General features: G+C 37.4%; 1 protein-coding gene and 1 long non-coding RNA gene across 2 annotated transcripts in view; one reads left to right on the top strand and one right to left on the bottom strand.

Annotated features, from left to right (window-relative positions):
• Window positions 1-25,542, top strand: part of GLCCI1 (glucocorticoid induced 1) — a 74,128-nt gene that overhangs the window by 11,094 nt on the left and 37,492 nt on the right. The window contains exon 2 of the mRNA XM_054726479.1: window positions 19,667-19,818. Coding sequence (XP_054582454.1) covers window positions 19,667-19,818 — 152 coding nt within the window. The remainder of the gene's footprint in view (window positions 1-19,666; window positions 19,819-25,542) is intronic.
• The window catches only part of LOC129151459 (uncharacterized), a 29,659-nt gene continuing 11,155 nt past the window's right edge, over window positions 7,039-25,542 (bottom strand). Inside the window, exons 2-3 of the long non-coding RNA XR_008558145.1 lie at window positions 8,668-8,787; window positions 7,039-7,099 (exon numbers count right to left, since the gene is read on the bottom strand). This is a non-coding gene — a long non-coding RNA (uncharacterized LOC129151459). The remainder of the gene's footprint in view (window positions 7,100-8,667; window positions 8,788-25,542) is intronic.

The following is a 25,542-nucleotide window of genomic DNA, read 5'->3' as shown; positions in this document are numbered from 1 at the left end:
ACACTGTTGCCTGGACATATTATAATATTCTGGTATAGTTTGGCTTAGGACGATGTCACTGACCCTCTCTGTACACGCGCGCACACATACACACACCCTCTCAGAATTCTAAATTGTATTGTTGGATGTGGTTTCTTGTGTAGAAATGTAGTACAATGTAGTAATAGTGTTGTGTAGTAATACCTGGACAGTGGTGCCCTGTGTGGCTATTGAAATGAGTAGGACTTGGCTTTGACTAAATATCTACTATTACTTGATATCTTGGTTGAATGCACAATGACTTGTCTTTATTATACCCAGAATTTGCTTATTTTCAATTTTTAGTTTTCACCTTAAAGAATTACTAGCATTATAGCCTTTAGTATTACTATTCAGTTGTGTTAGTTAAGCTTTAGGATAGTTGCCCTGTTATACTTTATACTAAGCCATGTGGTAAAAAAAAAAATTTAAAAAAATGTCTTTATACAAATACTCCGATTTAATGGAATAAGTGTTACATTTAATCTCATGGTAAAACAGATCTTAGGTGAATCTTTCTGGCTTGATTTTTTTTAGCATGTATATGGAACCTTGAAAAAAGCGTATAGCCCCTGAATATAACATATAATAAACCATCTAAAATTGCATATAGGAATTTTAGGAAATAGTAAGGCATAGGAAAAGTAATGAAATAAATTATTGCTGATACTTGTTTGATCACGTAAAATATTTCATTCTTGAATTAAGTGCCTCATAATGTAAAAGAAAGTAAATATATAATACAGTAGCTGAATCTTTGATTTGATTCACTGTATTATTCCCATCATTAATACAGCAATTCTAGAGACTTTAACAGTTCAATTATGATTTTTTTAATCTCAGTTCGTCTTAATGTTTCTATAAGTCTGTATTCAAGATCATTTAGGTGGATGTGTGTACTTTACCAAGTAGACTTAGTCATTTTTAGCGTTCCAGCATCCAGCATGGTGTCTGGTGCTTAAAAGGCCCTGTGGTAAATATTTATGAAATCCTTACATAGAATTTACATAAAGATTTCTGTTTTAGCTATGTATGTAGCTAGGTTCAAATCACTGAGCAGTGTTTATTATTGGCATGCAGTCCTATAAATATCTGACAAAAATGCAAATTAATAGCTTTTACTTGTGTGGCTCATTTTCTAAAATGCCTAATGGTTTAGGTAACGGATGACTGTTATCCTCATTTAGGGCCTGTCATTCACTAGTGATGTGTAAGCTTGGAAAAGCACTGATTTAGACCTTCACATGAAAAAGGAGCTGGGTCCTTTCTCGGCTAGAAATAGGTGGAACAGGAGATGGCTGGTGTCAGGATAGTCAACCTTCTGAAGATACAATTCTATAAAGTGTGTTTCTAAGTTACATTTAGAGTTCTGCTAAGTGAATTTTGGTCTAGTGAGGCTCCATGGAATTAACTTCTGAAGCTGTTATATTTAGAGAAACTTAAACCATCATGCTTAAAGCTTGGTGGTGGATTTTTCAGTTAAAAATGTAAATGTTTTTATAGTCTGTCATAAAGATTATGATTTATACTAAGCTTTAAGAAAGAAGAAAGTAAATTACATATTAATTTGTGCTTCATTATAATGTAAAATTTTTAAATTGTAGAGCAGATGTTGCAGTGGTTATTTGCTTTAGAATGTCTAACTTATGTGCAAGTAAAATTATTCAATTTACCAAAGTGTTATTTACACAAACTTTTTAGGAAGTCAGTTACACAAGGTTGAGGTTTATCTGAGGTTGTAAAAACACATTACTGAATAGTGTAATTTCTTATTGCTGCATAAAATGTTTTAGTGACATTTAGTAGAATTAACTAATATCATAAGTTATTATAAATGAGCATGAATCGATCTTTTCCATTCCCTTTCTAGTCTGAGTTTAATGATTCTAAGAAATTTGGTATTGAAAGAACCCCTAAAAGAGAAATGCCTCTTATGCACTAATGATTTTATTTCTCACATTTCTCTATAGAAAGATATGCTTTTAAATTAGATAAATATTCCAAAGTTTTTTTCTAGAATATTTTGCTCTTACAAAAAGAAGTTATTGCTTCAGTTATAATTTCCTAGCAAACCGATTCTAACCAGCTTCATGAGGATGTATTTCTTCCATCATGAAAAACTTTCACAAAACCTACTGTTTTTGAGTTCAGGAGGATAAAGCAATAACTAAGCATAATTAGGCTAGAAATATGATTAGTGCTATGAATTATGATTTTATTTATAATTGTATATTCCTACCATCAAGATTTAACTTAAAGTTTCTGTATAAACTTAAGGACCAAGGAATTAATTGGCCAGCTAATCTGTATATTCCCAAGGACTAGGTGATGGGGGTGTGTATGTGAGTATAAGAGGAAGAAGGCCCTAAGTTTACATTCCTTTCTCAGCCATCACTAGCTCATGATACTGTAAATAGTTTTAATATGGGAAGTGGTGGTGACTTAGGGATTTTGCTTGTTTCATTAAGGTAAAACCAATAGACAGCTAACTAGATACAATTCTGAACATCTTCCTTGTGACTATGGGAAAATTTACTATTTTTAATATTACAATTACTAGTATATTTCCTTCCTGGAGGCATGTCTTTAGTTGAATTCTTTGATCAAGCAGTTTACTTCAGAGTTGTTTAGTAAAAAGTAAGTTTGTTGGGTGGGTTTGGACAAACAAAATCAGTTTAAATATAAATTTTCTTTTTTGAATCATCTAACACAGCTTAGAATGACAGTCCATTTGTCTGCTGTTTAACTTCTTAACAAATGTATGATAATTTTCTCTATTGGAGTTAGCTTTGTGCTTTTTTGATCAGGGGTTTATGTTGTTGTTTAAATTCAGAATTGAAACAAGCATTGAAAAGTATTGTTAATTGCATTTCTACTGATGGAGTGGGTATTTTTATAGGTGGTACCTCTGTATGCAAATTAAAACAGACATGATCTTTACATTTTGCAAGTTTAAATATCTATATTTTAAAATATTATTAGAACTGTCTCTGCATGTTTTGCTTATGCTCTTTACCTGCTTGCTGGTTTTGTTACCATCTGTACAAAAACTTTTAATTTAAAGTGTATTCAGCCTATGTTTCACAGAGTAGAATATATCATACTCCCTAAGTTAACATACTTTGAAAAATTGGCCTAATATATTTTTCTATTCTTTGGATAAAAAACAATAATTTATTAATAAATTTTACCCTATAAATTCAAAATTTGGGTCATGTGTTTTAATTATTCATATGTAAGAAGATATGAATAGAAGTACAGTTATCAAGATGAGTATCAGATTATATAAATTTAAACTCAGAGACTTGGTAGAAATGGAGTTGAATGGTTTCTTTTATTTGCTTATTGGCACCATGGAGCACAGCCTTGATTAAGACTTTCAGACCCAGAGCATCATTGGGTTGGGTTCTTAATTTCCTGCCAGCATAACGGTTGACTTTTCTTCCTCCCTCGTTTCTCCCATCCTACTGATCACTGTATCTTGTCCCATCTCCTCAGAATAATCTTCTGAATCTAGTGGCTTTTTTCCATTCCCTTCATGTCTTAATTACTACTTGTTGCTTGGACTGTTGGAACTACCACCGCTGAAGTGGTTTCCCCTGTCAGTTTCCCATCTTTAATTTAGCTATTGCACTGCTATAAGCACAGTCTTTCTATAAAAAAAAAAATCTGAAATTCAAAATCTGTAGCTTGACATAAAGGACAGCAATCCTCCTTTGTGTACCTTTCGTTTCTTGCAAACTAAACTCACTTTTTAGTTGAAAATGCTATTATTTTATAGATCCATATGTCCTTTGAATACATACATATTCCTTGTCAGGGTAAAGTAATATCCATTGCTTTAAATTTGGTTACATTAGATTATCCTATCTGTGGTGACAGTTTATGATAATTCAGTGAGACTTACTCTAAAATTTGGCTCAAACTACTCCAAGGGTAATTCAGACAAATAATAAATGAAGGTAAGCCCTTCTCTAGTAGAGACTTCTATGTATTCACCAAACCCTGTTTTCTCTCCCTCTTGATCCCATATCTATTCTATATATACTTCCTTTGCAGTCAGGTAAGGCTAAATGACATACAGCACTTTCATCCTTGTTCAATAAAAAAAGCACTAGTTGATCCTCCTTATTTTCTCTTTCCTCATCTGCCAGCTGTATGTGGAGATTCTAGCAGAGGACTCCAGTGAAGGTGGAATCATAAAATGAAGGAAGTTTGAACTCTCTGAATGATCATGTAGAAGGCCATCTGTCAGCCATGAAGATACACATTGTCATTTTATTATGATAAGGCACTAATTTTTAAAAATTGTAGCTGCTAGCATTAGCAGCTTTACTGCACCTCAGAATTTTAAAAAGGTGGTTACCAGCTGCTCCTACTGGAGCTACTTTGAAGTTTACCTTGGGAATCCCACTCTTTCTTCATCTGATCCATCACATTGGCAATTGGGGTTCAGTTCCTTTGTCAGTACACAAGAGACACTTTATCAAGTTGATTATATGAACTTGGAATATATTTATTTTTATACAATTTGCAGTTTAGTCTAACTAAATATGCTATTTAACTACTCTTTTATTAAAGACTAGAGGCCTGGTGCACAAATTCGTGCATGGGTGGGGTCCCTCGGCCTGGCCGGCGATCGAGGCCTATTGGGGGGCCAGCCAGCTGGGGGAAGGGGCCCCGGGAGGTTGGCCAGCTGGCCCCCCGATTGGGGCCTATTGCGGGACTGGCTGGCCCAAAGGAGGAGTTACGAGAGGTTGGCTGTGGGAGCACACTGACCACCAGGGGGCAGCTCCTGCATTGAGCATCTGCCCCCTGGTGGTCAGTGCGCACCATAGTGACTGGTCCACCTGACATTCCAGTCCTTTGGTCATAAAGGTTGCTTAGGCTTTTATATATATAGATTTAAAAGACCATTTTCCAAAAAAGTTCAGAGCTGTTTTAAGCAACAGTAAGTAGCCTTGTGGAAATAAATCCATGGTCATCCAGAATGCCTGGCAGGACTAGAAGTTTATGTATTTGTTAAATGGTCTTATTATTTTATATAAAAAATGTTAGGTTTCTTGAATATGCACTATATGAAGAGTGCTGAGGCTCTTCGAAAAAATGTCCTTTGGTAAAGAGGTCCAAAATACCTGCCAGGTAATAGCTAGTTTATGAGCATTTGCTTCATAAAGACTAAGGAAAGGATAGGCAAATGATATTCACAACTTTAACAAATGTTTCTTGAACCTCATGGATATGGACAACAGTGTGGTGATTTCTGGGATGAGGGTGGGGAGGTGTAAGAAAGCATAGAGGGAATGAGAAATGAGAAAAAAAAATGTTTTGTGGGTAGTTGTTCTAAGTGTTAGAGAAACAACTAAACAAAAAGATAAAAGCCTTAATTTTAGGAACAACCAAACAAAAAGCCTTGATTTTATGAATGAGCCCACCCTCTGGTAGCTAAGTCTTAGATTAATCATTTATTTATAGATAAAACAGTAAATGCTGGTGGGTTTTTCTTTACTATTTCATTCTCAAGAAAAAAAAATTGCTGAGGTTTCTAAGATCTACAGTAAGAATGAATCTTCTGTTTATGAAATTGTGAAGAAAGAAAAATAAATTTGTACTAGTTTTGCTGTCGCACCTCCAACTGCAAAAGTTATGGCCACAGCAGTTGATAAGTTCTTAGTTAAGATTGAAAAGGCTTTAAATTTGTGGGTAGGAAATATGAACGGAAAGTGTGTTCTGATTGACGGCAGTGTGTTGTGCCAGAAAGTATTGAACCTACGCAAAGACCTCAGCAAAGGATCACCTGAAACAAGTGACACCAAGCAAGGATGGTTCCACAGATTTAGGAATAGGTTTGGCATGTTATTTCACATCATCACAGTTTATTTTTATAATTGTTCTATTTTATTAGTTATTATCACTAATCTCTTACTGTGCCTAATTTGAAAATTAAAATTTATCATAGGTATGTATGTATAGGAAAAAACAGAATATATAGGGATCAGTACTATCTGTGGTTTCAGGCATCCACTGGGGATCTTGAAAAGTGTCCCCCATGGAGAGAGAGGCAGATAAGTGAGTTATTTGACATCTTAATGAAAAATAAGCAAACTTTTATTTATAATGTTTGGAGATATATTGTTTAGTATTTTCTCTATCTCAACCCTATGTAGAAAGGGTTAAAAAAATTCTAATAGGTGAAGAGGCAGAGAGGAGAGAGGAAAATCCAGTTTACCTATCTTTTTGTATACTTAGTATGGTTTTGTTTTCCTCCTACATTGAGTCTTTATAGTATATCTGGACATGTTCAGTTTTTTATCCCAAGTGCCCTAGCTATTCTAGGTATTGTTAAGAGTCAAGCTATATCCAAAACTATAGTCTGGTATTTGTTCACTTTTATCATATAAGGAAAAAACATTAACTTAGATGCCAATAACAGTAAATCTGGAATTTTGTGACCCTAGTACATTTGTAGCTCCTTGGGCAGTGACATTTTGACTGCAGTACAGTTCAGTCAATACTATCAATAAACTATTTTTGACTAAGATTATAATTGGCCAGTTCTGTGGCTGTTGTAGAGGAATAAGGTGTGATGCTATTCTAAAATATTTTATGACACGTTTCCCCTACATTTAGTCGTGCCACTAGTCATTTTATTTTTTTATTAAGTTGCTTTTTTAGCCCTTGGCAACGTTTCCTGGCAACCTTTTATGCACAATATTTGTAGAATTGTTGAGGTGGAAGGTGTTCTGTGTATGCAAACACAGAACTGGATTTTTTTACCATGTTCTGTTTTACTCCATGGCCTCCACAAAGGTGTCATTTGTGTAGACTTTTCCTTCAGGATGTTTTCTGCAACTTTGGCTATTTCCGACTTTAATGAAGCATTCAATTTTGGATACACGTCTACTTCACAGCTACATATTTGATTCTTTGGTGTCAATATTTATAAAAGTAAATGCTAGAATAAACATCTGTGCTTACTTATTTCTGAAGCCTTCATTCTGTTGAGTCTTTTGATTTTGGCTTTATTCTAGAGCAGTGTAGTTCGTTGTGTATTTTCCAGTTAACAACATGTTCACCATCGCTGGATTTAAGAACACAATGTGAGGGAAAATACAGCTTGTAGGCTGGACTTAATTTACTTAGGTTCTTAATTAGGTTCTTTTACATTAAGCAAAGCAGTGGTACCTAGACATATTTCAGTACAGATTTCTGTTTATAATTTGCCTTGTAGTCATATCTTACTGAGGTTAAGCAGTTGTTACTCTTTTCCTAGGCCTTTCCCCTTAATCTCTTCCACATTTATAGAATTAACTACTTAACTCTATTATTATGATACTAGAAGCCCGGTGCACGAAATTCGTGCATTGGAGGGGTGTGTGTGTGTCCCTCAGCCCAGCCTGCACCCTCTCCAATCAGGTACCCCTCGAGAGATGTCCGACTGCCCGATCCCTCTCACAGTCCAGGACTGCTGGCTCCCAACTGCTCACCTGCCTGCCTGATTGCCCCCTAACTACTCCCCTGCCAGCCTGATTGACGCCTAACTGCTCCCCTGCAGGCCCGATTGCTCCTAACTGCCCTCCCCTGCTGGCCAGGTCACCCCTAACTGCCCTCCCCTGCAGGCCTGGTCACCCCCAACTGCCCTCTCCTGCAAGCCTGGTCACCCCCAACTGCCCTCCCCTGCTGGCCCAGTCACCCCTAACTTCTCTCCCTTGCCAGCCTGGTTGCCCCTAACTGCCCTCCCCTGCTGGCCCGATTGCCCCTAACTGCCCTCCCCTGCTGGCCCGATTGCCCCTAACTGCCCTCCCCTGTAGGCCTGATCGCCCCCAACTGCCCTCCCCTGCAGGCCAGGTCACCCGCAACTGCCCTCCCCTGCAGGCCTGGTTGTCCCCAACTGCCCTCCCCTGCAGGCATGATTGCCCACAACTGCTATCCCCTGCTGGCCATCTTGTGGCGGCAATCTGTGTGTTGGAATGATAGTCAATTTGTATATTACCTCTTTATTATATAGGATTATGAGCTAATCTGTAGTTATTATTACCTAAGCAGAATGTTTATAGCTTTGAGTTAAGTTTGAATCTTACCATTGTTTATAAATTGTATGTTGTTAAAATATATTTGGATTTAGAATTTTACAAACTTCCATTATAGATATCATTAGAACAGATGAGTACTTGTCAGACTGTTGTATTTTCTGTGTCATATTAAGTCACTATTCTTTATTCAAATAGAGATAAGAAAGATTATGATTTTTTTTAAGATTCTTATTCAGAATCAAGAACTGTAGTTGTCAATACAGATTTCTAAAGCTCTCGTTTTACAGAGTATAAATTGATTGTCCTTTTGGAGTAGTGGTAAGACCTTTATTCCATAATATTAATAGTCATAATCAATTCTATCTTGGCCTTGAAAATTATTTTAGGACTCTTTGTCTTTAGTGACGTGTCTAGTAGATGATGGGATGATGTGGAAAGAGCCTGGTTATTTTTGTCCCTTCAAAAAGAAGGCCCTTTTAGATTTGGCCCCTTGCAAGGTGAAGGTCCTCGTCAAGGCTTCTTCCCATCTAGTCTTATCAACATAACTCTCCAGCCTCCCCACCACCCCGCCACCGCCACCCCCCCACCCCCCGCACCCCCGGGTCCATTGCCCTACCGTTTCCCATGGTAACTCCACCTTTCCTCATTAAAGGAATTCTTCTTCCTTGATCCCTTCCTCGTTCTTGTTGTAGGCTTCCACAGGATGCACTTGGAAACTGCTCCATGATTTCCAGCTCTAGTGGGAGGGGATGGGCAAAAATTCTACTGATGGAATGATTATGAAGCATCCACTTCAGTTAGTTTCTCCTATAGATTAGGCAGGAACTGATTCCTTTACCTGGTTATCTGGGAAGAAAGTATACCTCTCTAAAGCTAACATTTTTTTCTAAATCAATATAATAAAAAATATCAAAAGGATAAAAATTTTAAAAATAAATATATGTATCTGATTCTAGAAGGAATTTAATAACCCACATTTGGTTATCAGATAGTTTGGAAAGTCATAGGCTTAAATTCACATGTACTGAGAGGATAACTATGAATTTTCTATTCTTCTCTGGTCATTTCTTTCAAATAGTGATGGAAGACTTGCCTTAGAGATATTGAGCTGCTGTCTTCTTTCAAAGTTATTAGCTGTATAGCTCACACCTCCCAGCAGTCCTTATGTGAATTCTTTTCCAAACTGTTTGTTCCATGATGCTTATTCTCTAGTAGATTCTTCAGGAAGGACTCATAGGAACAATATTCTTTGAGTTCTGCATACTTTATGAAGCAAAAATTCAGATAGTCTTTATCAGTAAGCTCTTATACTTGAAGGTCACTTTAGCTTTTTTCCAATGTGTTTGATATAGGCTGTTCTAGATTTTGATAGAAAACAATAATTTATTAATAATTATAAATTATTATAAATTATTATAAATTATTATAATTATAAATTAACTTTAATTTCATGGAAGTTAGGAAATTATATCATTGAGCCCTTTATTCCTAATGTATTTTAGATGTTTGGAATCTCTATTAATATATTAATATATTTTCCCTAGATATATGTTTGTTCTTTAAATATGCAGTTTCGAGTTATCTTTTTATGATAGTTTTTTGTATTTTTGTTTTTTATTACTTTGGTCTACAGGGATTCCTATTAAGCATACATTGGACTGTCTTATTTATGCTACATACTAATAATTTTATTTTGAAATATTTTTCCATCACCATTTATCTCCCTTATACTCTCTTCCACTTTCACCAACACCCCTGAAATCTTTGTATCACTTTTTTAAATTATAAAATTTGTATTATGTTCCATTTTTATTTTTATTACAGCATTACCCATTGTGTTTCTTGTAATTTAGTCTTCATTCCTAAAATAAGTTTTATCTTTTATTTCTGTATGTTTCCTGAGCTTTGTCACCTCTCTTTTAATATATTTGTTGCCCTCAAACACATTATTTCTAAGTTTTTCTAATTCTGAAGTTTTTCATCACTTCTATCATATAAAAAAGATTCCTAGCTCGTTTTGAACTGTGAGGTTACAGTTTTCATATTATACAACATATCTTTCTGGTATTCTTTTGTTACCCACAGAGACATCATTTATTCCTTTTGCCCTTTTATAATTTAACTAGAGGCTCGGTGCATGAAATTCGTGCATGGGGGCGGGAGCGCAGCCCGGCCTGCACCCTCTCCAATCCCGAACATCCCTCTCACAATCTGGGACCTCTGGCTCCTAATCGCTCGCCTGCCTGCCTGCCTGCCTGCCTGATCACCCATAACTGCCTCTGCCTGATGTCCTGATTGCCCCTAACTTGCTCCCCTGCCGGCCTGATTGCCCCTAATCGCCTCTGCCTCAGCCTCCACCACAAAGGCTTTGTCTGGAAGGATGTCCCAAAGACGTCTGGTCTGTCCGGTCTAATTAGCATATTACCCTTTTATTAGTATAGATAATGTGGGATTAATTTACTATTCTTTCCTGTTACTCACTTTTTAAGTGAAATGAATTTTCCTATACTTTTAGGAGGGAAGGAGAATTCAGGATACCTTTTCTAACTTCAGAGCTCCAGTCCTCCCATTTCCATTGTTTTTGTAAAATGACGTTTAAAAAAACACATCTCTTGCTTCTGCGATTAACCTCCTTGCTTCCCTTCCCCAACTTTATCTCAACTATCACTTTTCTTTGTTGCTTTTATTACCCTTGTTCTGTTTAGTTTGGATTCAACTCCCAGTAATTTCTCCTCAGCATTGGACTCTGTATTGCTAGCAGCTTTTGTTTGTGAGATTTGAGACTAGCCGTATTGTTACTTCTGACTTTATTCAGGTGGGGTCCTCTTGTACTCACTTGAAAGTTGGATCCTGTTGAACCCCCTACCAATTTTGACTACTATTCTCAGAATCCCCCTTTACATTTACCCATTACTGATCATGTTCTTGGGACTATCAGAAGCTTCTCACTAATTTTTGATGCTTTATCCCTACTCGCTTATATTTGACATTTTCGCGGGGCAGCTTTATGACATTGATATGTTGTAGATATTGATCTTGAGTCTTTGGTTTGGCTGTCCTCATTGCTCTGTCTGTCTTTATGGGGAAATTTAAAGTCTTTTCTGTTACCATCTTTCTCACTTTCAGAATATTTTAACAAAACTTTTATGTAAGGAACTATCTCAAATATTGAGTTATTGTTCTACTTAGTGGACAAATAATGCTGTGTATATTAGAAACTTGCCATGATATAAAAACTAAGAGACAGGTTAGTATTATGAACTGAAACTGCTACTGGGAACAAAATAGAGGGTGTGTGTGTGTGTGTGTGTGTGTGTGTGTGTGTTCATGAATTTCTGTTTGTGGACATATATCAAATAAAAGCAGCTGAAATTTTTAGTAGTACAGTCTACTAGAAGAATTTTTTTCTATATTTAACTTTCTTAATTCTCATTAAAAAGTAAACTTTGAGGGGAAAATGCCTTACTATAATCACAATTCTGGGGAAATTATTCCCTACTTTAAAAAGCAAGGACTTTTGCCCTGGCTGGGTGGTTCAGTTGGTTGGGGCGTCCTCCCATGCACCAAAGGGTTGTGGGTTCAATTCCTTGTCAGGGCACATACCCAGGTTGCAGGTTCAATTCCTGGTTGGGTGCGTATGGAAGGCAACTGATTAACATTTCTCTCTCACATCAGTGTTTCTCTTTCTCTCTCTCTCTTCTCTCTCTCTCTCTCTCTCTCGCGCGCTCTCTCTCTCTCTCTCTCTCTCTCTGCTCTCTCTCTCTCTCTCTTGCTCTCTCTCTGTCTCTCTCTCCAATCAATGAAAACATTGCCTCCGGTGAAGATTAAAAAGAAATCAAGAACTATCATCAGTAATATTGTAATGCTATGGTGAAGATACTGCCCATTCTGTAGCCTCTACTGTAGCCTTTTTTGTTTGTTTTTCTTTTTAAATTGGAATATAATAGTGAATCAATATCATTTTGGTAAAAATATCTTCTAGCCGTGAAACAAAATTTTGTGAAATATTTTGTCTTTTCTGATTAAGGGATATTTGCTTTCCTTTCACTTATAATATTGCCTTCCATCTTTGATCCTCTTGTTTTGATTATTTTATAGTTTCTAATACTCTGTGATTATTTCTTCAGCATTGAGCCCTTTATTCCTAATGTATTTTAGATGTTTGGAATCTCTATTAATGAATTAATTGGAAGTTCATAAAGCATATGTATGGAAACTTCTACTAATTACAGCTAATTACTCCTTAAAGTACTACCATTTTGCAACCAGAAGAAATGATTTTAAAAATCTTTAGCTTCTCATCTGCCATATGTGTAAAATTTTTTTGTAGATGTATTTCAAATGTCAGAGCATCATTTTAATTTGTTGTGCTTGTCACCAGGCTTCATAGCCATTTTGATGAAGTTAGCTTTACAACCTTCATCCAAAAATATACTCTTGGGTTTTCTTTGAAAATAGGCTAAAGGCCTTCCTCCAAATGTCTTATTTCAACTTATGTGTCATTTGACACAGATTTAATTGAGTGAGCTGTACCTAAAGAATCTTTCCTAAATGCCTGCTTGACTACATTTTTTTAATTGTTTTACTTAACAGACCTCAAGTTACTGGCTGTGTCAGGCCTCATTTGGTCAAAAGCATGTTTGTTTCTCTTGTCAGCTTCTTGATTGGTTCCTTTCCAGATTTCTGTAGGGCAGCCATATGGTCATTTCTGCATGTTTTCTAGATTGCTGCTGTGGCAGGATTCCAGGTCTGGTTGATTAGTGTTTCACAATCTACTCACATTGAGATGGCTTTAGTTTTTGCCCTTCATAGTTTTATTTTAGAGAGCGTATTCCTATCTAGTGTCCTTCCTGTCTCTTATCTGAAGTTCATTTGATTTTGATGATTTTATTTTACGTGGCCCATGTATTTTGACTAGCTTTTCATCTTCCTATATGTCAAGGAAGAAAGACCCATAAAGGCCATTGGTGAAGTGCCTAGATTATGCTAATTTTGGAAAGCTGAATCTAGTAATAATTCTACTAGATAATCAATATTAATGTATATCAGACTGGCTAAGAGGTATATTAATCTCCTTTCTATAGTTTTTCTTAGTTGTACAGTCCTTAAAATTTTTTTAAAATTGATTTTAATAGTGATATTAAAAACAAAAATTATCCATGACACTTATTAAAGAATGGTAAGGCAGACTTTCTTCAGGGTGACTATCATGATAGGGACCATTACAATGGGGTTTTGCAGTCACGGGGAGAAATTGGGCTCAAACTGTGAATACAACATGGAAGTTAGGAAATTATATCTAAGGAGCAGAGTTTATCTGGAGGGTGGGGTCAGTGGGTGGAAAATTACTAAGGGGAAAGAAACATTGGGATAAGGGAGGATTCTGTCTAGAGAGACTTAACAGGATTGTTTCTGAAGGCAGGCCAGCGGATGATGGAGGAAGAAGAACCTAATCAGAGATCAAGGGTGATCAGATCTTGAGGGTGGGGATTTTGGTCAAACTGACTTAGTAAGATTCTTGCCAAAATTGGACAATGTGGAGACAAACAGGAACACTCAAAAGTTGAAACTTAGTTGAGAAGAGTTCAGAGGAACCTGACCAAAGTTTGATCAAGGAGAGACTCTTTGTCAGTGATACTGTAGCTTTCAAGGAAGTAGCTCTCATTCCAGAAATACTGAGGCAAATTCTTGATCCCTGCTAGATTAGGAACTGTATCATTTCAAGGTATTTTGAAGTTGAAAAGCAACTTAATGTCTTATGTTCAGTTTCTGCTCAATGAATTTTTATTTTGATGATGAAGGTTGAAATTATGTGAATGAGTTAATTTATATGTCATGAATAACATTGATTTTCTGTTAAAGATAAGGTTGTTAATAAATTATCTATAACATAATATTTTCAGACTCGGGCTAAAATTTTTAAACCAAGTTAATTATTAAAATCAAAATTTTACTTTGCTCATATGTTTAATTTAATTTTGCTCTGACACTTTCATTTTATAAAGGAACCTACTTAATATATTTTTTCATACATATTTTTCAGGAAGTAAATTAATTATAGTTTTATTTGGATGCAAAATGCTCTGTTTGGGTGGGAGGGTCTCTTTCTAAAAGGGGCTATATTGAACTTTGTCTTTGTTACCTCATTTTTCTACTGTTCCTAACCAATCTGCCTAGAGTGCTCTGTATTTAGGTTTGAAGGTTCTAAGTGTCCTGGCTCGCATTGATTTTAGAATGGGACCTTTTGAAGAAGATAATAATTAGATGTTTGAATTTATTAGATCCTAGAAGTTTAGCCACTAGTTGTAGTGGGATTTTCTTGGGTGTATAGTCAAACTTCAGTGCCTCTAAATGGAGTAGGTTATTCTCAGAAAGAGATTTATTTTTGAGCACCTACAATTTTTGAGGCTCTAATTCCAATCTTCACACATCAGTTCTTAAGCTTTTAGTAGTAGCATTAGAGTCACCTGAGATGCTTATTAAAAATGTGTTTTCTTGGTCCACTACCAGAGAGTTAAACATTTCACACTTTGAAAAACACTGCTTTTAGACTTCATTGATTCCCAAATCTGGTGATGCATCTGAATTAATCTAGTTTGGTCTAAAAAATATGTTGCTACCTGGTTCCATCCTATAACTACTTAATTAGAACCTCTGGGAATGTAGCTCATTAACTTGCGTTTTTAGCAAGGTACCTGGTGATCCTTATACAGGAAACCACATCTCAGGATCTCATCCTTGAGATCTATTGCTTAGACCAGTGGTTGGCAAACTGCAGCTCTGTTGACTAATGGGTTTGCCGACCACTGATCTAGACTCTCGATTCCAATAATTACAGGCTATTGTTGTTCCTTGTGATTAAGCCCCTATCCCAGTGGTCAGCAAAGTCATTAGTCAACAGAGCGGCAAACCTCGGCTCCTGAGCTGCATGTGGCTCACGAGCTGCAGTTTGCCGACCACTGGCTTAGACTATAAAAGTTGCATGAGGGCCTTGTGCCTTTATATTCTAGGATCTCCCAAGATCTAATTTCTCGGTGAAATATTAAAAATCTGTTTCTATTACTTCTCAGACATGCCCAGTTGTTAACATTTTTAATGGCTAAAAAGTATTGCCATTTTTAAAAAAAACATTCTTTAACATTCTTCTAAATCAATACCAAGTAATTTTAAGACATCCACACACGTATGCATTTATGTTTGCATTATGGATCTTAATGACTGTTTTCATTTTGGAGATTAACAAAGTTAGGTTAAACATGATTTTGCTATGTTAACTGTTAAAGAATAAAAAGATGATACACACTTTAGGAGCTTAAATTCAAAACAAAGTATTACATATGTGTGTTCTGATACTATTGGCTAACTGTTAATGTGATGTTTTTATATTCAAACTAGTTTTTTAATATGAGTTTTGTGTGGTAAAGTACTGGAAAATTTGGTATTAGTGCTTAGTTAAGCATTTTACTGAATTGTATGGCTTGTGGATTCTTTACAGTCATAATCAGTGGTAGATTTTGAATAAAGTAAGAACCAGTTCATTCTTGGTGGTGGTGTTGTAATGGCTAAGTTTCATGCAGTTATAGTCCTTAAACAATAGTTGAAGGAGCAATAGCTCTTTTTTCAAAATGTTTAGATAAATTATTATTTAAATTATTTCTTTAAGTTTAGATGTGCCTTGCTTATGTAATCAATGTTAATGGAAAGCTTTGGCTAATAATCATTAATTGAGAGCTAACACAGACAACTGACCTTTTCTGTTTGCTTTTGCAAACTAAAGTAGCTATTTCATCTTTATGAACATAGGATGAAAAGATTGTAGTGCAATAAAGCCCAAGAAAAGAATGTGAGCACTTGTTTTATTATGTGTGTTGGTTTACACTCAGGATGGATACATTATGGCACTCACAAATATTGCATCCTCTTTACCAGTTGGTAAGTTTGGATTGGAGAGTGTGGTAGCTTGTTTCATATTACTTTGTAGCTAAAGTCCAACATTCAATAACACTTCTTTAATTGCATAAATTTTATTGAATTTTGTTAATTTTCCACTACAGATTAGCTTCTTACAGAGATCAGATTTCCAACCTCACTAACTTAGTCATCTTCAGTCATTGCCACTAGAGTAAAATGGCTGTTGGGAACAAATTAATTTAACATCATATTACATTGTTCTGGCAGTTAGTTATTAAGCACTTATTGTCTGTTTAGAACAAGGCTTGGTTTGATATTCAGACTCAGACTTAATACAGCTTCTTGTTTTTAAAGCTCTTTTACTATTATTACTTTAAAGTTGAATTTCCAATTGGCTGTTAGAGAGCAAGAATTATTTTGGATAGTTCTCAGTTAGTACCCCAGCGGAGCCCAGGCCTACCAACTGCTGCTGCCATGTGGTTTTCTATTCAGGGAAGGGAATAGGGAGGGAAAGCACAACCTGTAGATGAGGGTAACAAGGAAGTCTTTTTATATACTGCTACTCTGAACAGGCATTTTCTCCTCCTAACAATGGTGATCATACTGGAAATAAATGAGATTTTTCAAACTGTCATTTCCTATTGCTGAATTTAGTTATTCTGTATTTTACTCTCATTTAAGAGATGTTATCAACAGAACTGCTAAGTGGCATAACAAGACTACTATTCTTACTATCTGTTGCCTAATTTTGCCTTGGTTGCTTTCCCATCCTTCATTGATGTGCATGTGCCATACATACTGCTGTATATTACAGTTTAATTATATATATACTAGAGGTCCAGTGCATGAATTCGTGCACGGGTGGGGTCCAGCCGGCCTGACCCCAATCGGGGCCTGATCAGGGAGGAGCTGGCTGGTGGGAGGGTCCGTGGGCAATTGGCTGGTGGGCCCCGCCCCCGATTGGGGTGGGGGGGGTCAATTGGGGAACAGAGCAGCCTGGGGGGAGGGGCCGCCGGCCAATCAGGGTGCTGGGGGCTGAACAGGGGTGGGGCCGGCTGTCGGGGGCCAGCGCCCTGGGGAGGGGCCATGGGTGGTTGGCCAGCCAACCCTGTCCCTGATCAGGGTGGTGGGGGCCAGCCAAGGGGAGGAACTGAGGGAGGTTGGCTGTAGGAGCACACTCACCACCAGCGGGCAGCTCCTGCATTGAGCATCTGCCCCCTGGTGGTCAGTGTGCGTCATAGCTACCAGCCAGTTTTCTGGTCTTTTGGTCATAGTGGTCACTTAGGCTTTTATATATAGAGAAAATTAGTAGAGAAATACTATGATCACTCAATTCAAAACTAAATACATATTCTGACGACGACTTTATGAAATAAAAAATGTGTGTTGAGTATATAAATAATGCAAAATCAGTTGATTTTTCTTATTGCACTAAATTATAACACCTGAATTGGTAGGTGATAATACTACAAATTAAATAAATAAAAATTTGGAAGCATCAAGGCTTAGATGGTGAGGCAGTTAAAAACTAACTCATTGCTATGATAGTTTGGGTAATAGGAACAAATTATCTTGTTGCCATAGAATTGAAAATGAGAGAATAGGTATACCAGGCAAGTTATAATAAAAAAGAAAGCCAAAGGGGGTCATAATGTTTAATTTGACAGAGTTTAAAAGTAAAACATAAATGTAACATTAAAATGGTGAAGTATAAGCCATTAATGATGATGTCATAAATTAATATGAAGCAAATTATACAGAATTAAAATATAAATGATAAAAATAGCAAAGAATAAAGGAAATTGTTAGATCTCAATAGTAGTTTAGAAACTTAGAGTATTTTTCTAAATCTGTGACAGATCAAGCTGATAATTATATTATTCCCATATTCTCTATTTTTATTAGTTGATGTACAAGACAAAGAACTGTATGTTCTGAAAACAGAAAGTATATCTTCTCCATGACTCATGAAATGTTTACAAAAGTTTACCATGTTTTTGGGTCACAAAGAAAATTAGCAGGTAATTCCAAAGAGTAGAAATAGGTCATCCTAGTTTCTCTGCCTATCTTACCTAATAATAGACAAACATGTAAATTGACCGTACCTCCGCTACACCCACAGCCAATAAGAGTGAGTATGCAAATTAACCCAGCAAAGATATGCAGGCACGGAGAGGCCGGGAGGGGTGGGAAGCCTGCTGTGAGGGGGAGGGTGGGTGGCGGAGGGAGCTACAGGAGTGGTGCTCTGGACAGAAGCGAGGACTTGCTGGCTCCCAGGTGACTGGGAGTGAAGCCAGGGGAAGGAAGGCCTATTCTTGCATGAATATCGTGCAATGAGCCTCCAGTGGTGAAATAAAATTTGAGCTAAGTAATAAAGATAGGGAGGAAATTTGGTAATTTTCGAATCTTTTTTACCACTCTTGAGTCAAAGAAGTCAAAACTGCAATTGTAGGATATATAAAAGTATGATAACATCAGAGTATACTGCATTTTCTTTAGAATTATGGTTTTAAGAAGATAAAGGACAGCATTAGATAACAATACTTCTTGACCCTCTGTAATGTTCAAGACATTTTGTTTGATGTGAGATATAACTCAGAATAAGACTGTGAGCCTTGGAGTTTGTGACCCCCTGGATTTGTTATAGAATGCACATTAGAGTAAATTATTTGGGATGTATATATGAAAAATCCTCTATAGTTTAGTTGAGTATGATCATTCTAATTTTCAACAGAGCTACCTAGGGTACCCATATGGAGAGGAGAAGAAGTAGATTATTATAGTGTTTGGACTGAATTATGTATAATGTCTGGAGAGCTTGATTCCTTTTTACCGTTGTCACCTGTTAGCAGTTCTGTTTCATTGGATACTTCATTTTTTTCCCTCTGGGCTTCAACTTATCCATCCATAAATGAGGAAGTTGAATTATAGTTTCACTATACATGCTATTTTTATGTAGTTGTAATAAATTCATTAAGTAAGTATGGAGCATCATTGAGTTTGTAAGGATTAAACTTATGCTCTGGTGGGGGAGAGAGTTCAACTTTGGGTTCCATGCAAGCAGAGGAGGGTGCATGTATCTTAAGTAAGAGTTTGCCAAGTAAACGGAGTAGGGGAGAGTTCTAGGCTGAGCAAGTAATAGAGGCAGAGAAGGAAGTGTTCCACATTTGGGAAACTGCAGTTAGTTTGTGTGGCACTTAGTAGTTAGCATGGGTGTATGGAGGAGTAGCAAGACATTAAACATTGAGGTACATGGGAGCCATGTTGTGAAAAATACATACTTTAAGTTAAAGAATGAATAACTATGAAAATGTTTTTTTAGCATTGGAAGGAGGTGGCACTATAACAGTTAATTGAAATGGATGCAGAGACAGCAGTTAGGAAAGTGGCAGTCCAGGTGAGCCAGTATGGAGTCATAGTCAGGGCAGTGCAGAGGACGTGTAGATGGTAGAATAGGTCTTTAAAATGCATGGCTTCATAAGGTCTGTGACAGCCCTGCAAGTGTATGCAAGACACAGTATGTGAATGCATTTTTCTTTGGAGAAGGTCTATACGTTTCATCAGATCATATAAGGGGGCTATTAGGATAAACATATATTGTAGAGAAAATTGATAGGATGACATTCCACATACTGTGAAATTTAAATAATTATAAATTTTACTTTATTAGTGACTAATCTAATTTCTTTTTTCGCTTTTTATAGTGGACAGACCAAAATCTCAGCAAGTTCGAACCTCTAGTACAATAAGGCGAACCTCTTCTTTGGATACGATAACAGGACCTTATCTCACAGGACAGTGGCCACGGGATCCTCATGTTCATTATCCTTCATGTATGAAAGATAAAGCTACTCAGGTAAAATAAGCAAATCTAAACCAGTTTTACTACCCTGCAGTTATTCTGTTTTGATCACAGTAAAGAAAATGTAATTTAATAAAATATTCCCAAATTTTATATAATAGTACATTCAACCAAAGAAGGAAGCTATTTCTTTTAATAAACTTTAGATTAATTGTTTCTTATCATCTGGGTTTTTAAAGTTTTAAAATTCTGTAATATTTTAAATATATGACAATTTTTTTAGACTTACAGTTTTAAGAATTGCTTTCCAAGAGAAATTAATATAATGACTAGTAACTATATTATAAAATATAAGTAATTTTTGAAATTACTTATTTCAGTATTGGAAATAATTTATAAAGTATTAACACATGGCTAAGGAAATTCATGTTAAAGGTATTTTGGGTGTTTTTTTCTGATTAAAGAATGACGCATTTAAATGTGAGAGAATTCAAAGGAATGAGAACATTTTCGGCTTTGTAGGTTAGGAAAATAGAAGGATTAGAGTTTCATGTCTGAAGAATGAGGGAAGAGAAAAAGGAGCAGGGGGGAATTTTGGACATGATCTATGAGGATCTTCTCAATTTTTCTAATTTTCCCAGACAAGCTTGAAACCATGAAATTAGCTTCTTTATCATCCATCCTATCAATTCTGCCTTTGTAATATTTCATGCCACCCCCAGTCTTTTGCTTTTCATTCTTAGTTTTGTGAGCAAAAGGATCAGTTTGATATGGTTGGCAGTGGGATTCTCAAGTGGAAATAACTAGCAAAATTTAGAGATGTGGGCCTGGATACTTAGAGATGGACACAGATAATTCAAAACCATCTTTCTGAAGGAGTTGGGTTCACAAGTGTCCTGATGTGTAGATGTAGAGTGTAAAGAAATTGGGTCAAAGGACTGAGGGCTTAGTTTTTGGAAATGCACACAACGGAAAGAGAGAAAACTAATGTATTCACCTGGAAGCAATAAGAGAAGGGAATTAACATTTACTGACTAAGTACCATGTGCTATGTGTTTTATGTCCTGTGTTTCATTAAATTCTCACAATAACATTGTAAGACTACACAGGTGGAGAAGCAGAAACTCAGAAGTTAAGTGACTTACTATCATAAAGCTAGAAAGTGTTGGAACCAGGTTTTTAAGGCAGGTTAATTTGTCAACCAATCTGAGCTCCAATCTTATGCTCTTGGTAGGATAAATGGAATAATGTGCATGTGTTTGCGTATCACCTAGTAGAATAACTGGCACTGTACTTAAAAATAGTGGATGTTGCCCTAGCTCGTTTGGCTCAGTGGATAGAGAGTCGGCCTTTGGACTGAGGGGTCCCAAGTTCAATTCCAGTCAAGGGCACATGTCCAGGTTGCGGGTTCGGGCTTGATCCACAGTGAGGGGTGTGCAAAAGGTAACCAATCAGTGATTCTTCTCTCTCATCATTGATGTTTGTATCTCTCTCTCCCTCTACCTTCCTCTCTGAAATCAATAAGAATATATATATTTTAAAAATAGTGGGTATTCTTTTTAGATTTAAAAAAACCCTACCTTTTATTGAATATGCTTTATGCTCACCCTATTCAGGAACATTTTCACAAAATGAATAACATAATTTATTCATATTTCTTCTCTGAGAAAGAAGAGGAACCAGAGAAAGAGCAAAAGCTAAGAGAACAGAAATAGTCTAACCTTAGAAGCCAAAGGGAATGCTGTTTTAAGAAAGGAAAATTTTTAACAGTATCAGGTGCTAAAGAGAGGTCCTGAAGAATAAGGACTGGATTTAGGGGTTAAGGGCATATTGTTTTGGAGTGTATAAGATTGATGAGAGGGTAGAGGAAGAAACTCAGATATTTGGGAGTTAAGAAGAGAGTGATATGGAGATAGGGTAAAAGGGTGCTGGACAAGTTTAAACCTGTCTGTTTCTTTGTGTGATGGGGTTAATGTAACCAAACTCATGATAATGTTATATGACTAAATATGATGTTTGAAAGTGAATGTGGCAATATACATGTGAGGTGATTAGTGGCAGATATAGACAGGCCCAGTTGTAACATTTGCAGGGTCTGGAGCAAATATAAATGAAGACCCACATACCAAAAATGTTTAACTTAAACTAACAAACTGTTACATAAAATATATTCATCCTTCTAAGTTGACAAATAAAATTTTGTATGGATCTTGACGTTCAGGTTTGAGCTAAGATTTCCTAGGTTCCTCTGAGTTACATGCCAGAATGTATCTACGTGGGCCAAGCCCACTTCACCTTCTGAGCTTAAGACCCAAATCTCTTTTTACCCTGCACACCATTCTGTACCCTGAGGGGTGGTTTTACATATGTGTCCTCCTCACATTCATTTTTATCTACACTCTCTGAGGAAGTGAGACCAGGGAATAGATCCTTGCAGACCTTGAAAGCCAGGCTTGCTGCTGTTTGGGCAAGGAATTCCTAGGTCTGGGTTACCCAGAGCATAGTCTGTGGCAGAGGTATGGGTTCATGGTGAGCATATCTCCTTGGTACCAAGGTCTCTTCACCCTGTGGGGAGGGGCGTAGCTTGGAGAGGGCCAGTGCTGTTGTCCTAAAGCTTGAGGTCCAGGTTAGGGGCTTTTCTTGCCTGGTTCTGCATGTAGGTCATTTGAGAAATTGAAAGGAAGGCAAAATATAGGCCTCATTTTACAGGTGAGGTACTGAAGCTTAGCGAAGTTAAGTAATTTGTACATGTTTATATATCTAATAAATAGGGAGAGATTTGAACCCAGACTTGGTTGATTCACAAATCTTTTTTTTCTTCAGTTCCCCACTGCCTCTTGAAGTAACCACTGAAGTATACACTGAAGTAAACAATTAATCTCATGCTTGCCTAAGAAGCATACAAAACGGTTTTGGCCCCAAGTTTATATTAATTTAATTGAAGAGATAAGAGATAAACATGAGATGGGTTTTTTTTTGTTATATTCATCCCTCCTGGATTCACTCTTGAATTCTTGGGGAGGGAAGTAGAAGTTTTTGTTTATTTAGCGGGAATTAGTGGAGGGCAGGTGGTACAGTCAACTTACCTCAGATCTTATTAAACATCTGGGCTCACTGATATTTTCTTCCTGTCATATTTCAATATTTCAGCTACCTTAATTATTGAGGATTAGAAATAAAATTCTTTATGTTTAATATATTTACACTTTGGGCCTTTAAAAAAGAAGTAGCATAGTGTCTTTAAAAAGACTGTGGACTTTGGAGATAGATCCTGTGTTCAAACCAAGGCCCAATGTAAGAGAACTTTCTGGGATTGTGGAAATGTATATCTTGATAGTCGTTGGTTACATGGGTGAATGCACTTATTAAAATTTAGATCTAAGTATATACTTGTGCATTTTATTATATATATGTTAACTTTAAAAATATAGAACATAAATATTGAACTCTCATAAGATGTTTAGGGGTGAAGTATATTGCTGTCTGCAATTAACTTGGAAATGAATAAAAAGTAAGTTCAGTTGATGGGTAGATAAGTGATAAAGGAAATATAGCAAGGATTTGACTATAGAATATAAGATGTTTGAGTACTCACTGAGCAGTTTTTTCAGCTGTTGTGTGTGTTTGACTTCTTACAAATAAAATGGTGGGGGGAAAAGTCATGGCCCACTGAATCAATCACTCAGTGGAATATTGTTCATTTATAAAAAGAATAAAATCCTGTTATTTGTGACAACATGGGTGGACCTTGAAGGCATGAAGCTTACTGAAATAATTCAGACAAAGAAAGACAAATACCATATGATCTCACTTATATATTTAATCTAAAACAAAACAAAACAAAAAAACACTAAGCTAATACACACAGAGAATAGACTGGTGGTTGCCAGAAGTGGGAGGTACAGGGTGGGTGAAATGGGTGAAAGATGTCAAAAGATGAAAACTTTCAGTGATAACATATGTAAGTCTAAGGAATGTATAATGTATGGCCACGAAAGTTAATAATACTATACTGCATATTTGAAAGTTACTAAGGATAATTATTAAGTTTTCATTTCAAGAAAAAAATAATTTTGTTGCCATGTATGGTAACGGATGTTAACTGGAATTATTGCGATGATCAGTTCATCTTATCTAATAAAAGAGTAATATGCAAATTAACCATCACTCCACTACACTCACAAGCCACGCCCACCAGCCAATCAGGAGCGAGTATGCAGATTAACCCAACCAAGATGGCTGTGGCCACGGAGCAAGCAGGAGTCTTGGGTTTCCACGGTAATGGAGGAAGCCAAGCTTTCAGCACACCCTGGCCGGCCTAGGCCTCCACTCAAGGCTACAAAGTTTCAATTATAGAAGATAAATAAATCCCAACAAAAATGGCGGCAGCCACGGAGCTGGAGAGAGCAGGAGGCTTGAGTTGCCCCCGGTGATGGAGGAAGCCAAGCTTCCTCCGCTCAACGCTACAAAGTTTCAATTATAGAAGATAAATAAACCCCAACAAAAATGGCTGCGGCCATAGAGCAAGCAGGAGGCTTGGCTCTGCTCAAGGCTAAAAAGTTTCAATTGTAGAATATAAATAAATCCCAGATACCAGGGCCTCTGCTTGGGTCGCTGGGGGGCATGGCCGGCCTGCAAACCACCACAGGCCCCTCGCCCAGGCTACCTCACGCCCCAAGGGAACCCCCACCTTGATTCGGGACACCCTTCAGGGCAAACCAGCTGGCCCTCACCCGTGCACCAGGCCTCTATCCTATCCAATAAAAGAGTAATATGCAAATTGACCATCACTCCAACTCACAAGATGGTTGCCCCCATGTGGTCAAAGATGGCTGCCCCCATGTGGACACAAGATGGCCACCACAAGATGGCCAGCAGGGGAGGGCAGTTGGGAGGCATCAGGCCTGCAAGGGAGGGCAGTTGGGGGCGATCAAGCCTGCAGGGGAGGGGAGTTAGGGGTGACCAGGCCAGCAGAGGAGGGAAGTTGGGGTGACCGGGCCTGCAGGGAAGTGCAGTTGGGGGGGACCCAGGCCTGCAGGGGAGAGCAGTTGGGGGGGACCAGGCCTGCAGGGAAGTGCAGTTGGGGGGGACCCAGGCCTGCAGGGGAGAGCAGTTGGGGGGGACCAGGCCTGCAGGAGAGGGCAGTTAGGGGTGACCAGGCCGGCAGAGGAGGGTAGTTAGGGGCAAACAGGCTGGCAGGGGAGCAATTAGGCATCAATCAGGCTGGCAGGGGAGTGGTTAGTGGGTGATCAGGCTGGCAGGGGAGTGGTTAGGGGATGATCAGGCTGGCAGGCAGAAGCATTTAGGGGCAATCAGTAAGGCAGACACGTGAGCATTTGGGAGCCAGTAGTCCTGGATTGTGAGAGAGGTTCCAGATTGGAGAGGCTGCAGGCTGGGCTGAGGGACACATACCCCTGTGCATGAATTTCGTGCACCGGGCCTCTAGTCTATAATAATACAAGAGTAATATGCTAATTAGACCAGATGGCCAAACAGCAAAACGACCATCCAGACGACCTTCCAGACAAAGCTGGGGCGCTGCGAGGGCCAAGGCAGCCGCTGTGGCTGTGAGGGCTGAGCCCCTTGCACTAATTTCATGCATCGGGCCTCTAGAAATATATAATATCAAATCCTTATATTGTGCACCTATAATTCATATAATGTATTTCAGTCATACCTCAAAAAACAAAAAAGCCAGTACACTCATTCTGACAAACACACATGCTTATTTTAGTAATCATTTCGTTTGATTTTCAAAATCAGGAGTGGTTTTGTATA

Source organism: Eptesicus fuscus, chromosome 14 (assembly GCF_027574615.1).
Source record: "Eptesicus fuscus isolate TK198812 chromosome 14, DD_ASM_mEF_20220401, whole genome shotgun sequence".
In the NCBI taxonomy this organism is placed as follows: Eukaryota; Metazoa; Chordata; class Mammalia; order Chiroptera; family Vespertilionidae; genus Eptesicus; species Eptesicus fuscus.
Note: the sequence above shows the minus strand (reverse complement) of the source record. Positions and strands in the feature narration are given on the sequence as shown.